The sequence below is a fragment of the Barbus barbus genome, assembly GCF_936440315.1.
Source record: "Barbus barbus genome assembly, chromosome: 9".
Lineage (NCBI taxonomy): Eukaryota > Metazoa > Chordata > Actinopteri > Cypriniformes > Cyprinidae > Barbus > Barbus barbus.
This window is the reverse complement of record NC_136737.1, coordinates 9,769,523-9,789,542: the sequence shown is the minus strand read 5'-3', so window position 1 is coordinate 9,789,542 and position 20,020 is coordinate 9,769,523. Positions and strand designations below refer to the sequence as shown.

The following is a 20,020-nucleotide window of genomic DNA, read 5'->3' as shown; positions in this document are numbered from 1 at the left end:
TATTATATTTATAATTGTCCGTGCCCTAAAAATGCAGTATGTTTGCTAATATTTATACAAATATTTTTAGGCAAAAGTGTACTACTGATTTTTACTACTGTAAAATATATCACTGACAGAAATTTTCTGTTCATTTTTAAATTCACCAAATTCAAACCTGAGTATCTGCAATGTGCACTGTGAATTTCCCAGAAGAGTGGAGATTTTAGTCACTCCAGAGTTTCCTAGTTTATTTCCACTCAGATCCAGCTCTATCAGGTTTGAAGGATTTGAATTAAATGCTGAAGTCAGAGCAGCACAACCTTCTTCTGTAATACTGATGCAATTAAACCTGTAGAACAGATAAAAACAAATAAGCTTAACATGCAATTATTCAAATAGTAGCCTTGGCTATTACTATGTTAGCCCACCAATATGAGATTTGGATGATACATATGTTTTTATTAGTTGGACTTTGTTGTACACATTGACTAAGATACTTACGTCAGTTTTTCCAGTCTACACTGTTCATTCTTAAACAGAGTCGAGAAAATCTTCAGTCCTGAGTTTCTGAGTTTAGTCCCACTCAGATTCAGCTCTGTCAGATTTGAAGGGTTTGAATTTAAAGCTGCAGTCAGAACACGACAATCTTCTTCTGTGATACTGCTTTTATTCAGACTGTGTTAAGAGAAAACACAGTTACAGTTTCAACTAAATATTTACCAAGAGTTAGTTGTTAGTTAAAAGTCAACATTCTCTGGTAAACGATATATAAAACATCTAGCAGCAAGTTCATAAGTATTAAAATTGATAATGATAAAACTTACATCAGTTTGTTGAGTTTACAGTGTTTATCCTGCAGTACAGCAGCAAGATTGTTCAATTCTGAGAGTCCTAGTTCACATTCACTCAGATTTAGCTCTCTCAGGAGTAACAGGTTTTCACCCAGAACTCTATTCACATACTGACAGGCTTCATCTGCAGCAGAACTCAAAAACCTGGAGAAGAGAAGATGAAGCAGGATTCAATTTAACTAGATGTAATAAAAATAGCAAAAGTGAGAAAATGGTTTATCTTGATTTTACTTTGACACAAAAGATTGTTTTACTGAAATAATAATTTGAATTAATAGTTCAACAGAATGTGATTTATTTCATATTATTTCATCATCTCTCACCTCAGTGTCTTCAGCTGATAGTTTGGATCCTGTAGTAAATCATTGAGTTCCTTCACTCCTGATTGTCCAGGATCATTTCCTGTGAGATCCAGCTCTATCAGGTGTGAAGGGTTTGATCTCAGAGCTGAAGCCAGAGCTTTATAACCTTCTTCAGTGATACTGCAGTCTGAAAGTCTAAAAAAAGATGTTGATTTACAGTTTCTCCCAGTTTCTTTTTTTATCTGTTTGATCATGTATGACATTGTACAAATGACATGTATTGCAAGTGCTTGCCACTGACATAAGACAAAAACACATGTGATTGTACCAGTGCCTCTGTCCTCTTGAGAGGGTTAAATTAAACAAAACAAACACATAATAAAAGTTATTATTGAAATTAAATATTTATTCATTGAACTCACCTGAGTTTCTGCAGTGTGCAGTTTGTACTTTCTAATCCATTTTGGAGATTCTTCACTCCTGAATCCTGCAGATTATTGTTGCTCATGTCAAGCTCTTTCAGACTGGAGTTTGATCTCAGGACTGTAGAGAGAGCTGAACAGCTTTTCTCTATTAGACCACAATCATGTAGCCTAAAATGAACGTGAGATGGAGAATTTACAAACACAACGTACTTGATACCAACATTCAGTGATTACTGAGAACTGTGTTTAGGTAACATAATAATTAGGTAACAAACATAATTTACATCTACAATAATAAACTGACAATACTCACATCAGAGTGTTGAGTTTACAGTGTTTATCCTGCAGTAGAGCAGCGATCTGATTCACTCGTGTGTCTCCTAGTTCACATTCACTCAGATTCAGCTCTCTCAGGAGTAATGGGTTTTTAATGTAAAAAACTTCAGTCAGATATTTGCAGGCTTCTTCTGCATCAGGACTTTGCAACAACCTGGACACAGGAGAAGTACATTTACATTAACATACAATGATTTATTTTCTCAAGCTTGTAAAAGGGTCCTTAGTCATTTGAAAGCTTTTACAAATGTATTTTTGATAGTTTCATTCCCCTACATATAAATTTTTTTAAGACTATTATTTTAAGGACACTCACCTCAGTGTCTTCAGAGAATAGGTTTGATCCGTTAGTAAATCACTGAGTTCCTTCACTCCTGATTGTCCAGGATCATTTCCTGTGAGATCCAGCTCTATCAGGTGTGAAGGGTTTGATCTCAGAGCTGAAGCCAGAGCTTTATAACCTTCTTCAGTGATACTGCAGTCTGAAAGTCTACAACAGATAAAAACATGAATTCAAATTAACACTGTGTCTCATGTGCATTAAGTTTCGATCTACCGTCCCCATTTTAACTGTGTGCATCTTATATAAAAAGGAGAAATGTAGTGCTAATGAGTGAAAACGATCATTCCTTCTTTTTTACTACTAATTATGGCATCAAATAAACATGATACAACACTGTGGAAATAGGTGTAGCAAATTAGCTTAAAAGGGAGTTGTATATAAATAATTACAATTAATTATGATTAATTACAAATATTTATATAGGCTGACAGTAATAACTGTAGTAGAAATAAATTGCCATCACCTAATCTGTTCGTCCAGCGAACATTCGGTGTAAGTTCATAGCAACTCTAAGAAAGGATATTTTCTTGGCCACAGAAAATACTTTCCAAAGTATTAATACATTAGAGCATGTAGTAAGGATAAAAAAATCGTAAAGGGACATTAAATTGCAAGGCGGAATCAGAAACTCATGTAATTTGTGCACAAGAGTTTTATTAACTAAACACTAACGCAAACTAGTCTAACAAACAAACAAACAAACATACAATCACTCATACATGGGAAAAGGGCAAATGAGAGTTGATGGATGAAACCATCAGGAAACGAGAGAATGAAGCTATGAAAAGAGTCAGTTAACCACCTGAATAAAACCATCAGCACCATTTATACAGAGGCCATTTAAACAACTTAAATTGTTACGAAGCGTTACCTTTACATTTGTTTGCTAGACAAATTTAACCCTAGAGTAGAGAATTTTGCTAAATACATACACTATATTAGCCTATACATGCACTATATTAGCCTATTAGCAGTGCCAAGATGGCTAGCATCCATCTGGCAAATCTCCGCTCTCTACGCAACAAAACGGACAAGCTCATTCTGCTCTCCCGGATAAATAAGGATTTTTTCAAACTCTGCTGCTCTGTGTCTCACGGAAACCTGGCTGAATGACGCCATTCCGGACAGCACGTTATGTCTGCCGGGTTTTCAGCTGTTTAGAGCGGATCACGATGCAGAATCAACAGAATCAACATGCTTTTACATCAATGAAAGGTGGTGTACAGATGTAACAGTGTTAAAGAAGATGTGCTGCTCCGTTCTGGAAGCGCTTTTCATTAACTGTAAGCCTTTCTACTCGCCACTGGAGTTTTGCTCGTTCATTCTCGTGAGTGTTTACATTCTTCCGCAAGCACACGTGAGCTCAGCTTTACAGAAACTCATGATCAGATCACAGAGACAGAGCAACAACACCTGGACTCTGTTTTAATCATTCTCGGGGACTTTAATAAAGCAAATATCTCACATGAACTGCCAAAATACAGACAGCATGTTACATGTCCCACCAGAGACAGTAATATATTGGATCACTATTACACAGAAATTAAAGATGCATATCACTCCGTCCCCAGAGCAGCTTTAGGACTCTCTGATCACTGTTTGGTTCATCTTATACTGACCTACAGGCAGAAACTGAAATCAGATAAACCTGTTTTAAGGACTGTTAAAAGATGGACTAATGCAAGATTTAAAAGCCTGTTTCGATCTTACTGATTGGGGTGTTTTTGAAGCTGCTGCAAATGCATTCCTACCAGGACTCATCTAACTTACAACAACGACAAACCATGGTTCACTGCAAAACTCAGACAGCTCCGTCAGGCCAAAGAAGATGCTTACAGGAATGGAACAGAGTCTTGTATAAACAGGCCAAATACACACTGGAAAAGGAGACCAGAGTGGCAAAAAGGAATTATTCTGAAGAAATAAGGATTTAGTTAACTTCCAGCGACTCAGCATTAGTGTGGAAAGGTCTGAAAGAGATCACCATTCAGTGATCACTGTGGAGAATCAACAACTGGCAGATGATCTGAATGAGTTCTATTGCAGGTTTGGAAAAAAACACCCCACACCCGCCCTGAACACCTCTCCACACAACCATTAACACCTCCAGCACCCCCCTCTCTCCCACACCTACACTTCGGATCAGCGAAGACGAGGTGTGCCAGGTCTTCCGGAAGCAGAAAAGGAAAAAAGCACCAGGCCCAGATTGTGTTACACCAGTCTGTCTGAAATCATGTGCTGACCAGCTGGCCCCCATCTTCACACAGATCTTCAACAGATCACTGGAACTGTGCAAAGTCCCTTCATGCTTCAAACGCTCCACCATCATCCCCCTCCCAAAGAAATCCAAAATGGCAGGACTAAATGACTACAGACCTGTGGCTCTAACGTCTGTGGTCATGAAGTCATTTGGAAAATGAACAAACTGGTGCTGGCCCACCTGAAGGACATTACTGGACCCTTGCTGGATCCTCTTCAGTTTGCCTACAGAGCAAACAGCTCTGTGGATGATGCAGTCAACATGGGACTGCATTATGTTCTGCAACATCTAAACAGAACAGGGACTTATGTGAGGATCCTGATTGTGGACTTTAGCACTATCAGTCCAAACCTCCTCCTGTCCAAAATAACTCTGCTCTCCGTGCCCACATCTTTTGAGCTATTGAGGCTGGAAAACTTCTCATCCAGCACCCGTACGACCAGCACTGGAGCTCCTCAGGACTGCATTCTCTCCCCACAGCTCTTCTCCCTCTACACCATTGACTGCACATCTAAAGGCCCATCTGTAAAGCTCCTGATGTTTGCAGATGATACCACACTGATAGGCATCATTCAGCATGGTGACAAGTCTGCTTACAGACAGGAGGTTACAGAGATCTGGTGTAGTCTTAACAACCTGGAGCTCAACACGCTCAAAACAGTGGAGATGATAGTGGACTTCAGGAGAAACCCCCCTGCTCTCCCCCCACTCACCATCATGGACAGCACTGTAACGACAGTGCAGTCATTCAGGTTCCTGGGTACCACCATCTCCCAGGACATGAAATGGGACATTCACATAGACTCCATTGTTAAAAAAGCGGTTTTACTTCCTTTGCCAGCTGAGGAAGTTCAACCTGCCAAAGGAGCTGCTGAAACAGTTCTACTCTGCCGTCAGAGGACGGATCATTGAATCCGTCCTCTGCACTTCAATAACTGTCTGGTTCAGTTCAGCTACCAAATCTGACCTCAGAAGACTACAGAGGGTAGTCCGGACTGCTGAGCGAATCATTGGTACAACCCTCCCTTCTCTCCGAGAACTGTACCAATCCAGAGTGAGCAAAAGGGCTGGCAAAATCACTCTGGACCCCTCTCATTCAGCACACTCCCTCTTTGAACGGTTGCTGTCTGGTCGACACTACAGAGCTCTGAGCACCAGAACGACCAGACAAAGAAACTGATTCTTCCCTCAGGCAATCCATCTCATGAACATTTGACAATATTTGTGGAACATGAATCCAAGATGGCGCCGCTTTGTTCGGACTTGTTCGGATTGTTTCCAACGGGACATAAGGGACTGTAACATCCTTTGTTTGTCAGAAACGTGGCTTTCGTCCTCGGTCCCGGACACTGCTGTAATGCCAAGTGATAACTTCTCTGTTTTTCGGACGGACAGAACAGCAGAGGCCGGTAAATCCAGGGGTGGAGGAGTGTGTTTCATGATCAACAAGAAATGGTGTGATCCCAGGAATATCTCCATTCTGTCGCGTTCCTGCTCGCCTCATCTGGAACATCTTTCCATTATTTGCCGCCCATTTTATCTGCCCTGGGAGTTTTCATCGATCATTGTTACTGCTGTGTACATTCCACCACAGACGGACACCGGCTTGGCTTTGTCAAGTTCTTCTGACGTCAGCGAGTTCACGGATGTAGCATTAAGCTTTGTAAACACGCTAACCGAGCAAGCTACAGCCACACACTGTTTGTAGGCTTTCTTGTGCATCATCTTTAGAAGAGGCTTCCTTCTGGGATGACAGCCATGCAGACCAATTTGGTGCAGTGTGCGGTGTATGGTCTGAGCACTGACAGGCTGATCCCCACCCCTTCAACCTCTGCAGCAATGCTGGCAGCACTCATACGTCTATTTCCCAAACACAACCTCTGGATATGATGCTGAGCACGTGCATTCAACTTCTTTGGTCGACCATAGCGAGGCCAGTTCTGAGTGGAACCTGTCCTGTTAAACTGCTGTATGGTCTTGGTCACCATGCTGCAGCTCAATTTCAGGGTCTTGGCAATCTTCTTATAGCCTACGCCATCTTTATGTAGAGCAACAATTATTTTTTTCAGATCCAGAGCCATGAGGCGCATTGTTGAACTTCCAGCGACCAGTATAAAAGAGTGAGAGCGATAACACCAAATTTAACAAACCTGCTCCCCATTCACACCTGAGACCTTGTAACACTAACGAGTCACATGACACCGGGGGGAGAAAATGGCTAATTGGGCCCAATTTGGACATTTTCACTTAGGGGTGTACTCACTTTTGTTGCCAGCGGTTTAGACATTAATGGCTGTGTGTTGAGTTATTTTGAGGGGACAGCAAATTTACACTGCTATACAAGCTGTACACTCACTACTTTACACTGTAGCAAAGTGTCATTTCTTCAGTGTTGTCACATGAAAAGATATAATAAAATATTTACAAAAATGTGAGGGGTATACTCACTTCTGTGAGATACTGTACACCTATACACTTATTTATCTAACACACATATTAGTCTACATTTCAATCTGCACATAATATACCTGTACATACAAAACCATCTATTGTTATATACCTGTATATACAATTGTCAATTTGTATATTGTTATTCCTTATTTTTTTAATTCTTTTATTATCTGTGTTTTTGTTCTGTCACTGACATTCTGTTGCACTGTGGAAGATTCTGTCGTGAAAACAAATCCCTCGTATGTGTAAACATACCTGGCAATAAAGCTCATTCTGATTCTGATTCTATACATTCATTATGGTTTACTTTCTTAATTATTTAATGTTTATGTTTAAATAAATTGGTCATGAAAATGTTACGAAAGCCACTCTATAAATTATTTTATTTCAACAATGAATTGGAGTAGAACAATTTTGTAATAAACCCCCTCCATTTTCATTGTCATAATATTAAATAGTGCATTGAAAAACTGCTCGTTGTTTTCCGGTGGGGCATATACATTCCATCAAGGTTACCACACAACTATCAACTGCTCCTTTAACAATAACATATTTCCCTTCCTTATCCTTTATTTCTTTATGACAGCCAAAATTTGAACCATTTGGAGTTAAAATTGCAACTCTTCTCTTACAACTATTTAGACAAGAACTATAAAATACATATTTAAAGCCAAATGTTATGAGCTTTTTGTGTTCTTCTTTTGATTGGTGTGTTTCTTGAAAATAATTGGTCTTTTTTCCTTTTTCAATTTGGCCATCATTCTAGCTCTTTTGACAAGGCTCCCTAATACATTAACATTTAAGGCCATTAACCGCATCTCTCTTACTTGCATTTAACTTGTTCCTCAACAAAATCCACTGAATAATAACCCCAGTGGCTAACATTTGAACAGACATGAACTACTGAACAATTTATAAAACCAAGGCATTTTAAATCACTTTGCCTCAGTCAATTTTAAATGAGCTTGTCCAAAATAAGACAGCAATGTTTCTAGATCATGTTCACATATGGCTTCTTCTCTGCATGGTAGACCTTTAACCTGCATTTGTGGTTGGTAAGGTGAACTGTGTTCACAGTTAGTGATTTCTGAAGGTTTATCTGAGCCCATGTAACTATTTATATTACAGAAATATGCCTTTTTTTAATGCAGTTTCACCTGAGCGACCAAACATCACAGGTATCCACTATAAATTTTCGCCCTTATCCATTGCACAAAGAGATTTCTCCAGATTCTCTGAATCTGTCAATAAAATTATTAGGAGTGTAACAATATTCAAACAGAACCAAAAATTCTCATGGTGTACCAAAGGCCCCCCCGCTAAATAATAAATCAAGAATTAAATCAGAGTGCAACTTCAGCTAAATGGTGAAGCCTGTGCTGTGCATCTTGTGTCTGCATCTGTGCTTCATTCTGAAACCACCCAGCCAAACCGCGAGATGGCGGGGTTCTGTAATATGTTAATTATATTTATTGTCAGACTTCACATTTACTTAGCATTTTAGGCCTAGCAGTTTTGATTGTAGCTGATGATGAAGTGTACTCACTTGAGTATCTTCAGTTCACACACAGGTTTCTTCAGTCCCTCACAGATCTCTTTGACTCCTGAGTCCAGCAGACGGCTGTTGTTCAGGTCCATCTCTTTCAGGATGGTTTTGGAGGAGAGAACAGTAGCTAGAACTGAACAGCTTTTCTCTGTCAGCTCACAATTATTCAGCCTAAACATAAAAACAGCATGTATTATATTATTCAACACATATTCAACACACATCAGACAAACAGATCTTCATATCTGCTCATACAAGTGACCGACAGTCTTTTCCACTGAATAAACAAAAGTTATAAAACATTAAACCAAGTCCACTCACTTCATTTTTTCCAGTTTATTATGAGAGTCCATCAAAAGAGCAGAGAGCTTCTCTCCATCCAGATCTCCTAATTTATCTTCACTCAGATCCAGTTCTTTCAGTAATAATGGATTTGTACCCAGTACGTCAGTGAGATAATCACACGCTTCCTCTGCAGCAGGACTTTTCAAAAACCTACAGGAAGCAGACAAGAATTTTAGATAATTGATGTTTTTATATAATTTTTTGTCACAAATTCAGTTGTGTGTCAGTAATGAATTTCTCTGAACTGTAATGTAATTGTAGCTTACATCATTCCTATTCCACAATGGCCTACTTAACACCTCTATCTAATTTAATACAGCTGATTTCACAACTGAAGTTTAGTTTTAAACATTTGAAGGTTTATCACCTAATGGCCTTTAATTTCCAGGGGTCATCCAGTAGTAAATCATTAAGCTGCTTCACTCCTGATTGTCCAGGATCATTTCCTGTGAGATCCAGCTCTATCAGGTGTGAAGGGTTTGATCTCAGAGCTGAAGCCAGAGCTTTATAACCTTCTTCAGTGATACTGCAGTCTGAAAGTCTAAAAAAGATGACATTCTTCCTTATAACTCAAGAATTACGTATAATACAAATACAATAAATAAATAATAAAAATTACACATCACTTGAATTATTTACCATCAGTTATGCACTCTACTTGATCTCAGATGAATCTCATTGTTTGACATTTCTATGGTTACCAGTGTTTATATCAAGTAGGCAGCTAGATGACTAGTTAATATTCTAATCAATTATTGTAAAGACAAGATGCAAACACTGTAGTGACCTCAGTACACACAAAATATATACAGTCAGAGATAACCACAGAAAGACAAATAAAGTCATAGATCCATAAATTGCAACTTGACAGCTCAATTTATAAAGCATTATTAAAATATTATTGTTGTAATATTAATGAATTGAAGAAAGGCAAGTGGACAGTTTAGATCACTGACACGCTGGCTGATTTTCTCAATTTTTAACTATGAAAAAAAATTGTGCAACTTTAATGGCATTACTTACAATTGACATATACAAATGTATATTAGCATGTAGAAATGTAAATAAGTAAAATACACACTTTAGTTTTTCCAATCTGATTTGTGGATTTTCCAACAGACAACAAATCTTCTTCATTCCCGTGTTTCCTATTTTATTTCCACTCAGATCCAGCTCTATCAGGTTTGAAGGATTTGAACTAAATGCTGAAGTCAGAGCACCACAACCTTCTTCTGTAATACTGTTATTATTCAGCCTGTACAGAAAGAAAACAAAGACCAGAAACATTCTCCAGTTTATCACAAAACCTTTAACGAACAGCAATGACGGTCTTAATCTGAACCAGTTACCGAATATCTAACATCAAACAATGTAATATTTTGCATGTTTAATATTAAAACATGTACGATACTCACTGAAATGTCTTGAGTGTACAGTGTTTATCCTGCAGTAGAGCAGTGACCTGATTCATTTGTTTGTCTCCTAGTTCATGTTCACTCAGATTCAGCTCTCTCAGGAGTAACGGGTTTTTACCCACAATTCCAGTCACATACTGACAGGCTTTTTCTGCTGCAGGACCCAAAAACCTACAGAAGAGAAGATGAAACAGGATTCAATTAACCTTTTATATTCTAGAAAATATAGCTTAACTCTTTCCCTGGCAAGTTTTTTTTTATTTATTTTTTTACGTTGCCAGCCACTGCCAGCATTTGTTTTTTTTAATCATTTTCACAAAATTTAATGGCCCCCAGAATATTTTGTGAAAACACAGAAAGCTGGAAAATTCTGCCAATGGCGGGGAAAGACTTCAAAACTCTGTAGTGAAGCTACTTCTATAAACAATTCACACGCATGTATTTTATTTTGTCTCACAAATCATTTTATCAAGTCTCACCTTAATGTCCTCAGCTGACAGTTTGGATCCTGTAGTAAATCATTGAGCTGCTTCACTCCTGATTGTCCAGGATCATTTCCTGTGAGATCCAGCTCTATCAGGTGTGAAGGGTTTGATCTCAGAGCTGAAGCCAGAGCTTTATAACCTTCTTCAGTGATACTGCAGTCTGAAAGCCTGCAGAAAGCCAACCAAATAAAAAACAAACATTAAAACAAGTATTAGCATTCAGCACACTAATAGGATATTTATATTTCCAAGCATCTCAAAAATGCAATCTGTTTGTCAATACTTTATATATTTTTCTACACAAACACATTTTTCACTACTGTAAGTAACATTACTGACTTGTTCCTTGTTACACAATGCCAGTTTACAGGCCAGTTGGGAGTTTTAGCTGTACACTGATTCATGTTTAAATGAACCAAATTCAGACCTGAGTATCTGTAGTGTGCATTGTGAATTTCTCAGAAGTGTAGAGATTTCTGTTACTCCTAAGTTTCCAAGTTGATTCTCGCTCAAATCCAGCTCTCTGAGGTTTGAATTAAATGCTGATGCCAGAGCAGCACAACCTTCACCTGTAATACTGATGCAGTTCAACCTGTAGAAGAGAGAACAAATAAAATTAAGCTATATACACACACAATTATACAACTAATAGGTTTAGCTACTACTTTTATCCACCAATATGAGATTTGCATGATAAACATACTGTAAAGTAAAAAATTAATATAGTAATATTTTGTATTTTACAGTACAATACTTAAGCATAAACCATGCTTACGAACCTACATTGAAATATAGCTGCATGCAGCAATTATCGGGGCCAAGCCCTATTTGGACATTTTTGGCCTATTTGAAGGTTGGACTTTATTTGGATACTTTTAAACATAACACATGTTTCCATGGTTAAACACTTGCTACACACTGAATTTGTATAGAATCTTCAAAGCTGGGTGGTGATGGCGCAGTGGATAAGACACATGCCTTTGGTGTGAGAGACCCGGGTTCGAATCCACTGTGAGACACCAATGTGTCCCTGAGCAAGACACTTAACCCCCTAGTTGCTCCAGAGGCGTGCGACCTCTGACATATATAGCAATTGTAAGTCGCTTTGGATAAAAGCGTCAGCTAAATGAATAAATGTAAAGTGCTGCCTTTTCATTTACACAGCATGCCACTCATATGCTGTTGTTTTGTTTAATTTTACAGAGACTTGAGTTTTTGAAGGTAGAACTGCAGCAATTGGCTCCAAAGGACACAAAAGTTATATAAAGTTGTACCAAACAGGATTAGAACACACAATCTCTGGGTCAGGTGCCTGTCATCCATCTCATTGCGCCACTGAGAAGACGTGGGTTTATGCAGATGCTGAAGCTCCATAATTCAGGTGACACTCAACTCAAAATTAAGATTCTGTATATAAACTAGGGGTGTCCCGACTAACGATTGTCATAGCCGAATCGCAATTTTCGAATCTTGCCGACAGTCGAATCATATGTTTGGGGGCGGGGCAAAATACATTACCAAGAGTCAAGTCAGACATTCGACAGCCATAATTATTGACTTTAACATACAGGGAAAGTAACGAACGCCTCGCAAATAATGTTTTTTGTTTTGAGTAAAAGATAGCATTAAACGTCAGCGAAACCCTAAGAATTCACAATTGTTTTTACAACAGTGCTCTCATTATAACTTTATGTATATGACAGTAGTTATTAATGTTCTGCATTAATGTTTTGAGCTGCGATCGCTGACGATGACCAGTAGAATGAGCAATTTGATAGCAGGTTTTTAATCAATGGGATTTAACTCATCATTTATCTCATACAGAATATGCTTCTTTATTAATACAACATAACGTTATATTACGATTTATAGGCTATCTGCACAAAATGCCCCGAATGAACGTGTCTGCACGGCTCTGAAAGAACTCCTTTTGTGGATGCGTTCTTCATGCAACGAGCAAAACGGCTTTACTGCAGCGTAACTCAATCAAATGCATCTGATACGAGATAAATAATATATACACAACATATATAAACCGGCTGAAATGTTTTGAAATCACTTGTACCCTACCTTATCGAAAAAATCCTTTCACTCTGCCTATGTCAGTTTGAGTCTTGTTAAAGATTTAAATCCCTGCCGCCAAAATGCGCCTCTGTCGGTCACGGATTATGGAAAGTGAAACTTAAATCTATAAGGGTGGTTGGATTTATTCACGCACGTTAAAATATTTATTTAAAGCTTCTTTCTTTTCAGATTCTTATTTACAGCATTATCTTAATAAGTGTATATTAACTTATTGGGAGAAAACCTGGTAGTTCTATGTGAAATCAGACATTTGAGCACCCCCATATAGCCAAAATGGCATGATCCTAACACCCCGCGAATATGCTGGTCCAGAAAATCCACACAGCATCTCCTAATCGGGCTGAATACTAACTGTGTTAGTACATGTGTGTTTGATGGAAAGTATCAAATAAATCATGAGCTGAGTTCAGTAAGTAGTTAACAGTGAATTCATTATGATTTTGACTTGTTAAAGTTGATTTTGACATGACTTTACTTGAGAGGGCCCAACATCAGTAACTCATTATTAACTACCCATGAACTAACATCAACTAATGGCATGTTAAAGTTGATTTTGACATGACTTTACTTGAGATGGCCCAATCATAATAAATACACTGTTAACTACTTACTGAACTCAGCTCATGATTTATGTTATATTTTCTATCAAACACACATGTACTAACACAGTTAGTATTCAGCCCGATTAGGAGATGCTGTGTGGATTTTCAAGAAGTCAGAGAGCGGAGGAACAGGATCATCACGGCTGTGTCTGGATGGACAGTGAACTCTTTCCAGTTTGAGCAATTCTTTAGGAATTGTTTTACAAATTTTCTTTGTGGGTTTTAATTTTTTATTAATCTGTGTATAAGTCACAATAGGGTGAGTTTAAAGGGAAAGAGAATAACATAAAACAGACAAGATCAGTCATTAGTGTATTTAGTATTTTGTACACTTGATGAGGAGGATCAACTAATCCATTGCCACCCAATAATATTTATGACAAAGCTGAAGATGTCAAATGCTTAAATTATGATAGTATTAAATTATTAAAATGAATTTCAAAGTATTTCTTATTCCTTCTTAGAGAGGCTGTTTGATTTAGTTTACCAATAAATGTTAATTAATGCATTAACTATCAAACATGTACTAACATGTAGTTAAGGCTGACGTTATTCTTGCATGAATCCATATGACTCCTGTCATAGTTAAGGATAGTTCATTAGTATGTGATGAATTAAGTATTAATTTATGCATTAGTACATGATTATTCATGTACCCTTATTGTAAAGTGTTACCCTTATTTCTTTATCTTCCAATGTTAAACCCTCAAACTTTTATTTTGGTGGAAATTTGCACAGTGACTTTTAAGTCTCTGTGTTTAGTTCACATCAGGACTATAAATTATTTGCTAAAAATCTGGTGAAATGCTGTAAACATATGTCCACAAAAACAATTCTGCAAATGTAAAATTAAGTGAACCTTCCAAATGCCCGTTATAAGCAGAGAAATTAATGGGTTACACTTTTAAAATACTTACTTCAGCTTTTCCAGTGTACACTGTACGTTTTCAAACAGAGTCAAAATAAACTTCATTCCTGAGTTTCCCAGTTTATTCTTACTCATATTCAGCTCTTTTAGATTTGATGGATTTGAATTTAGAGCTGCAGCCAGAACACGACAACCTTCTTCTGTGATATCGCTGTTATTCAGACTGCATAAAGAGAAAACAGATTTAATTAATTGTAATTAATCTTAATATTTTCTGGTATGTATTAGCTGACAGTTGAAAAATTACTGGTGGGAATGATGATGATGATAATCATATTACAAAAGTCCCATATGGTCTTTCAGTCAGCACTCTCTTGTAAAAGATAGATAAAACACATCTAGCAGCAAGATTTTAAGTTTCACTGTAACAAAGATAAAACAAATAATAAAAAAAAACTCACATCAGTTTGTTGAGTTTACAGTGCTTATCCTGCAGTAGAGCAGTGATCTGATTCACTCGTGTGTCTCCTAGTTCACATTCACTCAGATTCAGCTCTCTCAGGAGTAATGGGTTTTTACCCACAATTCCTTTCAAATACTGACAGGCTTCATCTGCAGCAGGACCCAAAAACCTGCAGAAGGGAAGATGAAGCAGGATTCAATTCAGTTTTCACTAAGTGAAAAATAACATCTGATTCTGAAACTGTTTGAAAGGGTTTGTCTTAGATTTACTTTTCTGTAAAAAATGGTATTAGACAAATATTTAGATAAATAATTTACCTGCACATTATTTATTTTGTATTACTTCATAATCCAAAATGGCGCCGTTGTGTGTGGTGTGCCGTCTGTCGTGTTGAGTTTGTTTATTTTATTTGTAATGTTTTATTCGACAAATTGCACTTCGCTGGTACTGACTTATGACCGTTTATCTCTTTTAAACCTTCAAACCATTTCAAACAAAACGGTTTCAAAAACTGCTCAATCAAGCACAAAACAGCTCTCATTACGTTCCCCCACCCCTACTGATGTCCATTCCTGATTGTCTTCGCTGTTGGCCTTGCTCCCTTCCAGCGAGAAAGCGCAGGAGACGACGCAGTAAACGGGGTGGCCTAGCTGTTAAGCTGAAGATTTTCCTGGCACACCAGCGAGAGGTTCAATCTTCAATGGGCCTCAATGCGGAAGGCTCGTACAGGAAACGTTTCATTCACCGGCGCTCTCTGGAACGAGTGGATTATTCCTTTGTTTCCGACTGCCGCAGGTTCATGCGCGGGTCATTGCTCTCCCCTCTTTCGCTGTGGAGGAGTGCAAACGGGACATCTCCGCACGCTACCGTGGGCAATGCAGTCAGTGGAGTCCAGCGATAACCCCCTATGGCTAAAGATGGCCTTGATCAACACCAGATCGGTGGCAAACAAGACTTTTATTATTAATGATTTTATCTCTTCCCACGATTTGGATTTCGTATTTCTTACTGAAACTTGGCTCACGACTGGGGACTTAAAGCCCATTTTCTGAACTGCTACCAACAAACTGTTCGTTCTTCAATTCTCCACATACTACGGGCCAGGGTGGAGGCTTGGCCTCCATCTATAAAGATACTTTTTCCTGTCACTCTGTCCCTTTTAATGAATATAGCAGTTTTGAATTGCAGTTATTTGATCTGGAACTTTCTGATCCATTCCTCATAGCAGTGATTTACCATCCTCCAAAATACAATAAGGACTTTTTTTAACTGATTTTGCAGATTTACTGGAGTAATTTATACCAAAATATGATAAAATTTTGATTCTGTGAGACTTCAATGTTCATGTTTGTTGCACTGATGACCGTTTAGCTAAGGATTTCATAAATTTATTACATGCTTTTGATATAGTTCTACAGGTCAATGTCCCTACTCATCAGCATGGACATACACTTGACTTAGTATTATCGCATGGCTTTTCTCTCTGTGACCTTGAGGTGTGTGAAAATGGTTTCTCTGACCACAAGACTGTTATGTTTATGGTTCCTTGTGTTTTAAATGTTTCTAATCATACTTCATCTGCTCGCCAGTCCCGGCTAATTACTTCTACCACCAAAAATACTTTTTCCTTAGCTTTCTGTGAAGCCACTCTATCTTTGGATGATTCTCAAACAGATTTGAGTGCTGAGGAGCTCCCATCCAGGTTGATTTCTATCTCTGCTAATGTCTTAGACTCTGTGGCACCTTTAAAAACCTTACAATAAAAACCTAGGTCTGCGTTCTGGATAGATGAGACCATACCCTAGCTCAGGAAGTGTTGTAGAAGAGCAGAGCGTAAATGGAAAAAAGACAAACTCCAGGTCTCTTTTGAAATATTAAGTGATTCGCTATTGCAATACCAGAAAGCAGTCAAAGCAGCAAAATCAAGATATTTTTTAGAAATCATTACTAAAAACTGTCACATGCCGAAAACACTTTTCACTATCATCAATACTACTATGAACCCCTCTGTGTGTTTGTTTCCCGAAATGTCTTCATCTATGTGTGAAGCTTTTCTTCATTTTTTTGTCAATAAGATAAGAGATCTTAGACTGGGGATAACTCCCTCTTCCTTCGACTCCTCTCTTACTCCTGTCTGTGGTGCTGTTTTTAGTCATTTTAAACCCATTTCTGGCACTCATCTTCAAGAAATAGTGGATCAGCTTAAGCCTTCGGGCTCTTGTATTGATATTATTCCTCCATACTTTCTTAAACAAGTTTTTGACATAGTTGGGCCTCATCTCTTGATTATGATTAATCGCTGCTTAGAAACTGGTATTGTACCTGACTTGTTAAAACATGCAACTGTACACCCCCTGCTTAAAAAACTGAATTTAGACCACACAGTGTTAGCCAACTTTAGACCCAAGATCTCAAATATGTCATTTATCGCTAAAATCTTGGAGAAAATTGTCCTACAGCAATTGCAGGGTTTTCTAGATTTTTGATATATTTCGATATGGTTTTAAAAAACATCACTCTACTAAAGACTACATTGTTGAAAGTTTTAAATTATATTTTAGTAACCTGTAATTCTGATAACTATGCTGTGCTTGTGCTCCTAGATTTGATCGCTGCATTTCATATGGTCGATCACAAATTTCTTATTGCTCGGTTGGAGCAATGCGCAGGTATAAAGGGTACTGCCTTAAATTGGTTTAAATCCTTTTTTCTAGTGATGCTTTTTTATCATGTGGGGTTCTGCAGGGATCCATTTTGGCTCCCATTCTTTTTTCAATATACATGCTCCCACTTGGCTCTATTTTCAGGAAGTATGGGCTGTCATTCCATTGCTACGCTGATGACACCCAAGTTTATTTCCCCTTAGAACGTAATTCAAATGGTTTGAACACTCTCATGGCTTGCTTGTCAGATGTAAAGTCCTGGTTGTCTCTAAACTTTCAGAATTTTAATGAAAGTAAAACAGAAATAATAGTTTTTGGTTCTTCAGATTCAATTCAAAATCCCAAAACAAATCTTGGTGGGCTGTCTTCTTGTGTGAAGACATCGGTGAAAAACCTGGGTGTTGTCTTTGATGAATCTTTGAAATTTGATAAGCAGATAAACTTGGTCATGAAATCATGCTTTTTTCAGCTGTGAATGCTATCAAAAGTAATTTCTCTCCTTCAAAAACTTTGAAAAAGTAATCCATGCCTTTATATCGTCCAGGCTAGATTACTGTAATTCTCTATATTTTAGGATTAGCCAATCAGCTCTTTCCCGATAACAGTTAGTTCAAAATGCAGCAGCCAGACTGCTCACAGGTACTCGAAAACGGGACCACATCACTCCAATTTTACGCTCTCTTCACTGGTTGCCTATGCGCTACAGAATTGATTTTAAAATAATACTCAGTGTGCAAATCTCTAAATGGAATGGCCCCATTTTACCTTTCTGACCTATTGATTGAACATTTTTCCAGTAGATCACTTCGGTTGTCTAACCAGAGACTGTTGTTCATTCCTAGGTCGAAGTATAAGTGTAGAGGTGACCATGCATTTTCTGTAGTTGTCCCCAGACTCTGGAATGAATTACCTGTCACAATCAGACTTGCTCCCTCTGTATCTGCTTTTTAGTCTAGCTTAAAAACGCAACTGTTTGATAAGGCTTATAATGTGTATTAATACTGTCCTGTCTTACATTTTATTGTTTTACTGCACGTTGTGTATGTTTTTTTTTTTTTAGTTTTCTATTTTTCCCTTGCTGTAAAGTACATTGGACAACCATGGGTTGTAATTGATAGTGCTATATAAATAAATTTGCCATTGCCATTCATCACATCTCACCTCAGTGTCTTCAGCTGGCATGTCGGATACTGTAGTAAATCATTGAGCTGCTTCACTCCTGATTGTCCAGGATCATTTCCTGTGAGATCCAGCTCTATCAGGTGTGAAGGGTTTGATCTCAGAGCTGAAGCCAGAGCTTTATAACCTTCTTCAGTGATACCGCAGTCTGAAAGTCTACAGAAGAGGTTTTATTACAATCAAATTTATTAAATAATTAATGCTGCTTCAAAAAAAAAAAAAAAAAAAAGGTATTTATTATAGAATGGTATTTAAAAAGGTATTTAATATAAAATGTCTAATGTATTTTGTTTAAACTTTCCTCTTCTAGTCAGAGGAGAAAAAGATAATTCATCATCTGACACAAGCATGTCTTTCACTCTTCTTTGGTTTACTACAGTAATATTTCCTTGATCAAAACAAATAATTATTAAATCTCTGATCAAAAGAGATAATTGTTATTATTAAAATTAGGGATGCACCGATACCGATACTGGTATCGGGTCCATACTGAGCTCATGTACTCCTACTCGTATTCGTTAAAATGCCCCGATACTAAACGCCGATACCACGCATGTGTGTATCGGTGCATCAGTGCCATATTCAGACAAAGAAACACCAACAACAGAAAAACAGACAGCAGAATGTAGTTATTAGAGATTAAGGATGTCTAAAAATGTAAATGCAATGAATATAATGTTAAACATTCAGTATTAATGCCTGTATAGCTGATGTGAGCAAGCTGATGTGGATCCAGCGCGCGGCGGCGCAGATGCGCGAGCTTGTCGAGTGAATATCCCTTTCTCACAGATATCACTGGAAAGTTTGTACTTCGGTCGGAAATGTCAAAAAGGAGTAAGTAAAACAATGCACAAGTTACTTAACAGTAGGGATAGAGAGAGAGCGCGCACACTTCTGTGGTGTGATCTTTATTGATGTTCGCTCAGCACGCATCATTTGAATTAAAACTAAATCGTAAATATCTGACAACATATAGGGGCATTCATTCACTTTAAACATCATTTATTTTTAACCTTAAGTATTGAACACGAGTGAAACACAAGTAAAACTATCAGCCTGTGTGAAATGCGCTATGCTGTTCTGTAATTGTCCCTTTCATCTGCTCCGGTACACATAAGTGCGCGCGCTGTGCGTGCTTCCTTGCTTCATGCGTGTTTCTGCAATTATATGGCTTTGAAATCTAAATGTTTCAGATGGAAAAAATAAAAATAAAATTCTATATCTGAAAATGATTGATTTATAACGAGTGGTTCCCTGCATAATTACCGCAAAAAGCGTGGTTACAGCACTGAGCCGCTGCAATGGAGCAGCTCTAATGCTATTTAAGATGATGTACCATAGAGCAAATAAATAAATAAAAAAATTGAAAGTAACAAAAAATTGTAAATTACATTTTAATGGGCTTAATTAAGTGTGAAA

The 20,020-nt window shown here is 37.8% G+C and overlaps 1 protein-coding gene across 1 annotated transcript in view; it reads right to left on the bottom strand.

Annotated features, from left to right (window-relative positions):
* Positions 1-20,020, bottom strand: part of LOC306874980 (uncharacterized protein) — a 115,807-nt gene that overhangs the window by 11,714 nt on the left and 84,073 nt on the right. The window contains exons 10-26 of the mRNA XM_079425322.1: positions 18,584-18,757; positions 14,758-14,928; positions 14,346-14,519; positions 11,169-11,333; positions 10,736-10,909; positions 10,257-10,427; positions 9,923-10,096; positions 9,209-9,382; positions 8,818-8,991; positions 8,497-8,667; positions 2,213-2,386; positions 1,874-2,050; positions 1,558-1,728; positions 1,157-1,330; positions 807-977; positions 484-657; positions 158-331 (exon numbers count right to left, since the gene is read on the bottom strand). Coding sequence (XP_079281448.1) covers positions 158-331; positions 484-657; positions 807-977; positions 1,157-1,330; positions 1,558-1,728; positions 1,874-2,050; positions 2,213-2,386; positions 8,497-8,667; positions 8,818-8,991; positions 9,209-9,382; positions 9,923-10,096; positions 10,257-10,427; positions 10,736-10,909; positions 11,169-11,333; positions 14,346-14,519; positions 14,758-14,928; positions 18,584-18,757 — 2,937 coding nt within the window. The remainder of the gene's footprint in view (positions 1-157; positions 332-483; positions 658-806; positions 978-1,156; positions 1,331-1,557; positions 1,729-1,873; positions 2,051-2,212; positions 2,387-8,496; positions 8,668-8,817; positions 8,992-9,208; positions 9,383-9,922; positions 10,097-10,256; positions 10,428-10,735; positions 10,910-11,168; positions 11,334-14,345; positions 14,520-14,757; positions 14,929-18,583; positions 18,758-20,020) is intronic.